Source organism: Colobus angolensis, unplaced genomic scaffold (assembly GCF_000951035.1).
Source record: "Colobus angolensis palliatus isolate OR3802 unplaced genomic scaffold, Cang.pa_1.0 Scaffold447, whole genome shotgun sequence".
Classification (NCBI taxonomy): domain Eukaryota; kingdom Metazoa; phylum Chordata; class Mammalia; order Primates; family Cercopithecidae; genus Colobus; species Colobus angolensis.
In genome coordinates, this window is record NW_012117899.1 from 113,881 (window position 1) to 123,330 (window position 9,450).

The window sequence follows — 9,450 nt, forward strand, 5'->3', positions numbered from 1 at the left end:
CACCACCAAACCTGGCTAATTTTTTGTATCTTAGTAGAGACAGGGTTTTACCATGTTGCCCAGTCTGGTCTCAAACCCCCGAGCTCAGGCAATTCACCTGCTTTGGCCTCCCAAAGTGCTAGGATTACAGATGTGAGCCATCGCCCCGGGCCCCCACAATGTTCTCAAGAATGTTATACCAACAGAAATACTGCCAGCATAGACTAAAAGTGACAGAGAGAAGATGAAAAGAAGACTGTCACACCTCAAAAATTCTACAGACAAAAAAGAGGCTGTTAAAAATCACTCAGCTGCAAAAGCATGTGTCACCTTTCACAAAGAAGGATAGCGGATGGAGCTATAAGCCCAGAGGGCAAAGCCAATAGCCGCAAAGGATTATTCTCAGGCCTTGAAATCAAATGGTGTTTACCTGGCTGAATTTCAAACTGGTTAGAACCAGAGACTCCTTTTTCCTTCCATTTTCTCACTTTTTTTTTCTCTTGACCTGCCACTTCAGGACACATTTTCTCACTTTTTGAGCAGGAATGTCTACAGTTGTTATACTATGCCTGTCCCACCACTGTATTTTGGGAGTATGTAACTTGTTGCTTTAGATTCACAGATGAAGAAAAAATGTTCCTGAAAAGGGATTATACCCAGAGCCTCACCCATACCTAGTTCAGATGGGGAGATTTAGATGAAATTTTAAGACTTTGAGATGAGGCTATAATAGGTTGAAACTTCTGGGGCCACTGGGATGTGGTGAATGTATTCTGTCATGGGACAGACATAAACTTTGAGGGCTAGAGGGTAGACTGCGGTAGGTAAAATAATGCACCCTCCCCTCTGGAGATGTCAATGTATTAATCCCCAGAACCTGTGAATATATTATCTTATATCACAAAAAGAACTTTGCAGATATTATTAAATTAAAGACCTTGAGATGGAGACATTGTCCTGAAATATTTGGGGAGGTCTAAATGTAATGACAAGAGTCCTTGAAAGGAGAAAAGGGAGGAAGAACAAGTCAGAGTGATACAAAGTGAGAAGGACTCTGCTATGGCTTGCTTTGAAAATAGAGAAAGAATGCCATAAGCCAAGGAATGTGGATGACCTATAAAAGCTGGAAAAGGCAAGGAGCCTCTGGAAAAGAATGCAGCCCCTGCAAACAACTTAATTTTAGCCCAATGAGACCTATGTCATACTTCTAACCTAAAGAATGGTAAGACAGTACATCTGTGTTATTTTAAGTCACTATGTTTGTGAAACTTGTTATAGTAGCAATAGAAAACAAATACAGGGACCGAGCGTGGTGGCTCATGCCTATAATCCCAGCACTTTTGGAGGCTGAGGTGGGTGGATCACTTGTGGCCAGGAGTTTGAGACCAGCCTGGACAACGTGGCAAAACCTCATCTCTACTAAAAGACAAAAATTAGCCGGGCATGGAGGCTCATGTCTGTAATCCCACCTATTCAGGAGGCTGAGGCACGAGAATTGCGTAAACTCAGGAGGCAGGGGTTGCAGTGGGCCTAGATCGCACCACTGCACTCCAGCCTAGGTGACCAAGCAAGACTCGTCTCAAAAACATAAAAAAAGAAGAAACGAATACATGAATAATACTTGGATATCATCATCATTGCAACTTCTTCTTATATCATTCAGACATGTTGACGAGCTGGGAATCTGCTTGTTAGCATGTCTGAATAATTTAAGAAGTTGTGGCCGGGCATGGTGGCTCTCACCTGTAATCCCAGCACTTTGGGAGGCCAAGGCAGGCGGATCACTAGGTCAAGAGTTCGATACCATCCTGGCCAACCCGGTGAAACCCCATCTCTACTAAAAACACAAAAATTAGCTGTCCGTAGTGGTACGCGCCCGTTGCCCCAGCTACTTGGGAGGCTGAGACAGGAGAATCGCTTGAACCCAGGAGGCAGAGGATGCAGTGAGCCGAGATCGCGCCACTACACTCCAGCCGGGCAACAGAGCAAGATTCTGTCTCAGAAAAAAAAGAAGAAGAATTTGCAAAGTTGCAACTTCTATATAACTTAGCATATATACTATATACCTTAAATATAAAAGTATATGGGAACTCTATGTTATTTCTGCAACGTTTATGTAAATGTGAAATTGTTTCAAAAATTTTTTAATTAATGGGAATTATATTTTGACTTACCAGAATTTTCTAAATGGTAGTTTTGAAAAATAGATTACCCTTGCAATGATAGAAGATAGAATTTAGTCATCTCCGTATTAAAAAGGCGTACGATAATTCTTGTGTTATCTCCCTCTACCCTGAAGAGTTCACCTCATCTACATAGCAGTATTTCAGTTGAGTAAAAGTGAGGGAAGTATCAGGTAGGCCAAATATCAACCTTTAGAACTTTCACCCACAACCTCTAGATTCTCTGGCTCCAGAGTTCTTACCTGTAGATAGTGATGTGGGGAGATACAGGACGGTTTGAACCTATATTCTTATTCCAGAACCGCTCCATCTCTTCTTTGGCCGTGGTTCCCAAAGGAACAGCACTAAAATAAAACCAGAAAGTTTGAAAAGAACTGAAAGTAAGCTTGGTTTAGTATTTTGCATAATGTTCTGTTAAGTCAATATTTTGCAACACTGGCCAGAGGCATGGTGGCTCACGCCAGTAATCTCAGCGCTTTGGGAGGCCGAGGCGGGTGGATCACCTGAGGTCGCGAGTTTGAGACCAGCCTGACCAACATGGAGAAATCTCGTCTCTACTAAAAATACAAAATTAGCCAGGTGTGGTGGTGGGCGCCTATAATCACAGCTACTCGGGAGACTGAGGCAGGAGAATCGCTTGAACCCAGGAGGCAGAGGTTGCGGTGAGCCAAGATTGCGTCATTGCAGCCCAGCCTGGGCAACAAGAGCGAAACTCCATCTCAAAAAAAAAAAAAAAATTTTGCAATATCTTTTTAGAAAAGGTTTTGTTAGGGAAGCAGGAGCCTAGAAGAGCCAGAGTGACGCTATTTTAAAATCCACTCCATCTTGTTATAGCAACACAAAACAGAAAATAATAATAAAAATAAAATAAAATAATAGGCCAGGCACAGTGGCTCAAGCCTGTAATCCCAGCACTTTGGGAAGCCGAGGTGGGTGGATCATGAGGTCAGGAGTTCAAGACCAGCTTGGCCAACATGGTGAAACTCCATCTCTACCAAAAATAGAAAAAAATTAGCCAGGTGTGTTGGCGCACGCCTGTAATCCCAGCTACCTAGGAGGGTGAGGCAGGAAAATCGCTTGAACCTGGGAGGCAGAGGTTGTAGTGAGACAAGATCACACCACTGCACTCCAGCTTGGGAGACAGAGCAAGACTGTCTCAAAAAATAAATAAATAAAATAAAATAAAATAAATAAAATAAACTCCATCTTAAAACCAGCAAAGCACATTCCTTGCCAGTGACAACCCATGGTTCTAAGATGTTTACAGCTAAGGAAACAGCTTGGTAACACCTGCAAGGACAAACTGCAACAACATAAAGTTCAGATGTCCCAATACCTGTAACAACATATGCTTTCAAAATAATTACAGTCACGCTTTGATGTACTTACACACTAAAATGTCAAGGATACTTTTCTTTAAATCAATAGAATAACAAATTCTGTCATGCTCTCTGGTCCCCTGCATGTAGGCACAGCTTAGTTTAGTCCTTACATAGACAAGATCTCTATATAAGGAAAACTTAGGCCAGACATGGTGGCTCATGCCTATAATCCCAGCACTTTAGGAGGCTAAGGTGGGCAGATGACTTGAGCCCAGAAGTTTGAGACCAGCCTGGGCAACATGGCAAAACCCTGTTTCCACAAAAAATGCAAAGAAAATTTAGCCAAGCATGATGGTCTGCACCTGCAGTCCCAGTTACTCAGGAGGCTGAGGTGGGAGGATCTCCTGAGCCCACGGAGGTAGAGGCTGCAGTGAGCTGTGATTGCCTCATGGCGCTCCACCCTGGGCAACAGAGCAAGACTCTACCTCAAAATATTTTTAACAATTGGCCAGGTGCGGTGACTCATGGCTGTAATCCTAGCACTTTGGGAGGCTGAGGCAGGCAGATCACAAGGTCAGGAGTTTGAGATTAGCCTGACCAACATGGTAAAACTCCATCTCTATTAAAAATATAAAAATTAGCTGGGTGTGGTGGTGCACACCTGTAATCCCAGCTACTAAGGAGGCTGAGGCAGGAGAATCACTTGAACCCAGGACGTGGAGGTTGCGGTGAGCCCAGATCACACCACTGCACTCCAGCCTGGTCGACAGAACAAGACTCTGTCTCAAAAAAAACAAAAAAAAGATTAAAAATTTAAAAATTATAAAAAAAAATAAAACCTTAAAGACCTAAAAAAATTATAAATATATACATATATATGTGTGTGTATATATATATATATTTAAAAAAAAGAGAGAGAAGAAAAAAAGAAACTTAAAGACAGCATGTTCCCCCAGTTGTTTTCTGAGGACACTCTACTATATAATTGAGTAGTTTCTAATAAACTTGCTTCTTTCACTGCACTTTGCTACTCACCTTGAATTCCTTCCTACATGAGATCCAAGAGCCCTCTCTTGGGGTCTGGGTCAAGACCCCTTTTCCAATAACAGTATGGTGGGCTGGATAAACCCACAGTATTAGGAAAACATGTTCCTCCACTTACCTTATTTTTATTCCAACTTTAATTCCATTAACCGGAATCATCTGATAAAGTCATATCAGACGATAATTCTGTTTTTTTTTTTTTCTATTTTGAGATGAGGTCTCGCTCTGTGACCAGACTGGAGTGCAGTGGCGCGATCTTGGCGCACTGCAACCTCCACCTCCTGGATTCAAGCGATCCTCCTGCATCAGCCTCCTGAGTAGCTGGGACTACAGGCACGTGCCACCGCGCCCAGCTAATTTTTGTATTTTCAGTCGAGATGGGGTTTCACCATGTTGGCCAGGATGGTCTCGATCTCTTGACCTCGTGATCTGCCTGCCTTGGCCTCCTAAAGTGCTGGGTTTACAGGCGTGGGCCACCGTGCCAGGCCAATAACTCTGCTTTCTAATCCCACCCAATACACAGGTCTGGCAATAAAAGCACAACTTCTTGTTGGGTGGCAGGGCAAGCATATTTTTAAAATATTCACATAAATGGATTATGCTTTTCCAAGGCCACAGTTTTATCTCATACATTACCATCTGCTCTCATTTGGCTTTTCAAGATTCTCTTTCAGGTTCTCAAAAATCAAGAACTAGATTCAGCTTGGTACCTTAATAGTTTCTTGGTTTTGTCACTGGGCTAGGTTGAACCCAACTATCAAACAGTTATGCTCAAGCTATGCACAATTCTGCATTGCCCCATCCAGGTGATCCTCTTACCTCAGTCTCCCAAGTAGCTGGAACTAGAGGCGCACACCACCACACCCAGCTGGTTTTTGTATTTTTTGTTGAGAAGGGGTTTCACCGTGTTGCCCAGGCTGGTCTCAAGCTCCTGGGCTCAAGCGATCTGCCCACCTCAGCCTCCGAAAGTGCTAGGATTACAGGCATGAGCCACCATGCCCAGCCTACTAAATGGTTGAGGATAGCTGTTTCTTATTGATTGATTGATTGAGACAGGGTATCCCTATGTTGCCTAGGCTGGTCTTGAACTCCTGGGCTCAAGGGATCCTCCTGCCTCAGCCTCCCAAAGTGCTGGAATTACAAGTGTGAGCCACCACATCCAGTCTTTTTTTTTTTTTAAACAGAGATGGGGTCTCACTCTGTTGCCCAGGCTGGAGTGCAGTGGCATGATCATAGCTCACTGCAGCCTTGAACTGCTGGACTCAAGCCATCTTCCTGCCTCAGCCTCCCCATAGCTGAGACTATAGGCACACACCACCACACTCAGCTAATTTTTTATTTTTTAATTATTTGTGGAGACTAGGTCTCTCTCTGTTGCCCAGGCTGGTCTTGAACTCCTGGCCTCAAGCAATCCTTCTGCATAGGCCTCCTAAAGTGTTGGGATTACAGGCATGAGCCACCGTGCCCAGCTGATTGTATTTCTCTAAAATATATTATTTGGGACAAATGAAAAATCTGAAAATCAACTGTATATCAGGTAAGAGTTCATCAATGTTAAATTTCCTGAATTTGATAATTATGCTTATATAATTATACTGCATTATGTAAGACAATTTCTTTGTTCTTAGGAGAAATATTTAGAGGCAAATGGTCATGATATTCACAACTTAGCCTTAAAGCATTCAGCGAAAATACTAATAATTAAATATATATTAGGCTGAACTACACTAAATCATTAATATTTCACCAGCTTTGACCTAAAAAAATAAAAGTTTCATATGGCATAATCTAAAATACAAAAAGGCGTGATAAGCAAACACAATAAAATGTTAACAACTGGCAAATGTGGGTGAAAGATATATAGAACTTCATCCTACTATTCGTATAACTTTTCTGAAAGTATAAAATATTTCCAAAATAAAAAGTTTTGTAAAAATAACACAAAGGCAATTGTTGACATCAACAGGCTGAGAATAAATATATAGCATGAAAGTCCAGGTGCGTGGCTCATGCCTATAATCCCAGCTGAGGCAGGGGGATCGCTTGAGCCCAGGAGTTCAAGACCAGCTTGGGCAAAATGTGAAACCTCATCTCTACAAAAAATACAAAACATTAGCCAGGCATGGTGGCACACCACACACCTATAGTCCCAGCTACAGGAAGCTGAGGCTACGGCAAGCCCTGATGGTACCACTGCACTCTAGCCTGGGCAATAGAGTGAGAGCTTGTCTCAAAAATAAACAACACACATACACACAAATGATAAATAGTGACCACAATCACTTAAGTTTCAGTCAACTGTCTATAACTGCCCACTGTTGTACATATCCATCAAATCTAAGTCAACAATCTATTGCTCTTCCCTAAGGAAAAAAAATAATTTCCAGACTTAGAAACTTACTTTCTGATACAGAGTTGAGGGCTAAAGTGGGTTCGGAGGCAATGACGACCAACATGTCTGCAAGATAAGAGAATCAAAAATCAATACACATTTAGAGATCAACTTTAGTATATCAACTTCTCTATTTTTAGGGGTGAAGGGATAGATTAAAAATAAGATAAAAACAATGACAGTATCAGTGTCCTTGATACTATTTTCTAGTTGAAAAGCTACAACTCTAACTTGAAAATAATAAGAAATATTACCTAAAAATGCAAAATAAAGTTTTAATCAAACACAAATAATGCAAGATAAAAGAATAAGAATAATCAGAGTTGGTAATGATCAGAGAAATAGAGAAAGTGATTTTTTAAAAGCTAGGTCTTATAGGAGGTGATGTCTAAGAGACAGGGTTAACAAAACAAACAAACCAAAAAAACACAATAAGCCCACTGGTAACTGCAACCATATAGCTTAGCTTTAGCAGAGACCTACTACAATGGATGAATTTAAAAGGTCAGGCCAGGTGCAGTGGCTCACGCCTATAATTCCAACACTTTGGGAGGCTGAGGCCAGTGAACTACTCGAGCCTAGGTGTTCAATACCGCCTGGACAACATGGTAAAACCCCATCTCCACAAAAAACATGGAAATTACTTGGGTGTGGTAGTGCACACCTATAATACCAGCTACTCTGGAGGCTGAGGTGGGAGTATCACTTGAGCCTGGGAGGCAGAAGTTGCAATGAGCCAAGATCGCACCACTGCACCCCAGACTAGGTGACAGGGATAGACACTGTCTCAAAAAATAAATAAATAAATAAATAAAAGGTTGAAGAGTGCAAGGGGTTTGTGAAGAGAGCATCCTAAATATTAAGGAAGGTCATTTCAGGAACTAACATCAATTAAACTCCATATATCCTGAATGAATTTCAAGTCGAAAAGTCTTTCATGTAATTATAATCATGTGCAAAAAAATGGGAATAAAAAAATTTTTACTGACCCTATGAAAGTTTTCTACTTAAAAATTGCTATTTTTGAAATGTATACATCAGTGCCAGAACTGCTTTTCAAGTCAGAAACTAAGATGTGCCTAAGCATTCTATCTAAGGAGAATTTAACTGATCCAAAGTTTACATGGTACAGGTTGAGCACCCCTACTGTGGAAAATCCAAAATCTGAAACCCTCCATAACCCAAAATGTTTTAAGTGCTGACATGATGCTCAAAAGAAATGTTCATTGGAGCATTTTGGATTTCAGCTTAGTGATACGCAACCAGTAAGTATAATGCAAATACTCCAAAATCTGAGAAAATTCGGAAATCCTAAATACTTCTGGTCCAAAGCTTTTCAGAAAAGGGATGCTCACCATGTATTATGAAAAACACACAACCATTACACCCTTCAGTCACATCATTGTATCAAATCTTTCCAAAAGCATTTAAGAAGGTAAATAGAGTGAATTTCTGGAACTAAAACTTAAAAATACATTGATTCTACAAAAGTTTATTGCATATCCACTACTTGCAAGGCACTAGGATACAAGATCTCATAAAGATCTAATGATCTTCTTAAAAAGCTCATGATGTCCCTCACACCATTGATATTAGATGTACAAACTTTTCAAAAGCTGTATGCTTCACATTATACACTAGAAGGGCCCACTACTTGAAGGAAAAAATCTAACCAACACTTCCTTCTTCAGCTCTTCCCTCTTTCCAGCTTTGAAGGCAAGAGGTGAATACAGACATTGTATACCCAAGGCTCCCAGAAAGAAGTGGGAACAAATCTCTTTTAATCAATTGAATTGTGACTCTGAAGTTGCAGGGCACGCATTCCTCACACCAGGCTAGGCCCAGTCACTCAGCTACCCAGCAAGAGTTTGCAGATGTGGGTTGGAATCTATGGCGTGCCCTCTCTGTCTAGCGCTATTGTTTCCCAGACAAATATCAGTGTAAACTTTCTACAAGGCCCTCACAGAAACTAGCTGCACAAATGCCATAACCTTATTTGAAATCTGACAAAAGTAATTATCTATCCTTCCCTTTCATGTGAAAACAGGAATTCTGTATTTTTAATTGACAAGCCAGAACTTATAATTTCTAGTTATTGCTGCCCCTTCTAAATGCGTTAACATGTCTCCCCAGAATGTAATCATTGCTCAAATCATTTCTGAAACTCTTCTCTGGATTGAGGCAGCAATGGTAATGTAAAAATAACATTGGAAAGTAAAAAATCAAGCCTGAAATCTTAGAATAAGTTGTATAACTTGAGTGAGTCATTGAGCTTCAGCGTTTTCAATTACAAAATGGCACTGATAATACCTTATTGGTTGCTGAGGGGACTGCACAAGAAAACATACAGGAAAGCATTGTCTAAACTACAATACACCACATATATATGTAAGATATTAACACTGGTCTCCCCAACGTCTTTTTTTTGTTTTTTGTTTTTTTTTTTTTTGAGAGGGAGTCTCGCTCTGTCGCCCAGGCTGGAGTGCAGTGGCCGGATCTCAGCTCACTGCAAGCTCCGCCTCCCGGGTTC

At 41.1% G+C, this 9,450-nt stretch overlaps 1 protein-coding gene across 2 annotated transcripts in view; it reads right to left on the reverse strand.

Moving 5' to 3' along the window:
- Positions 1-9,450, reverse strand: part of SDHC (succinate dehydrogenase complex, subunit C, integral membrane protein, 15kDa) — a 53,514-nt gene that overhangs the window by 38,325 nt on the left and 5,739 nt on the right. Inside the window, exons 2-3 of one of the 2 annotated variants that reach the window (XM_011957546.1) lie at positions 6,930-6,986; positions 2,405-2,506 (exon numbers count right to left, since the gene is read on the reverse strand). In XM_011957546.1, the coding sequence (XP_011812936.1) occupies positions 2,405-2,506; positions 6,930-6,986 (159 nt within the window). The remainder of the gene's footprint in view (positions 1-2,404; positions 2,507-6,929; positions 6,987-9,450) is intronic. The other variant, XM_011957547.1, reaches the window with a different exon arrangement.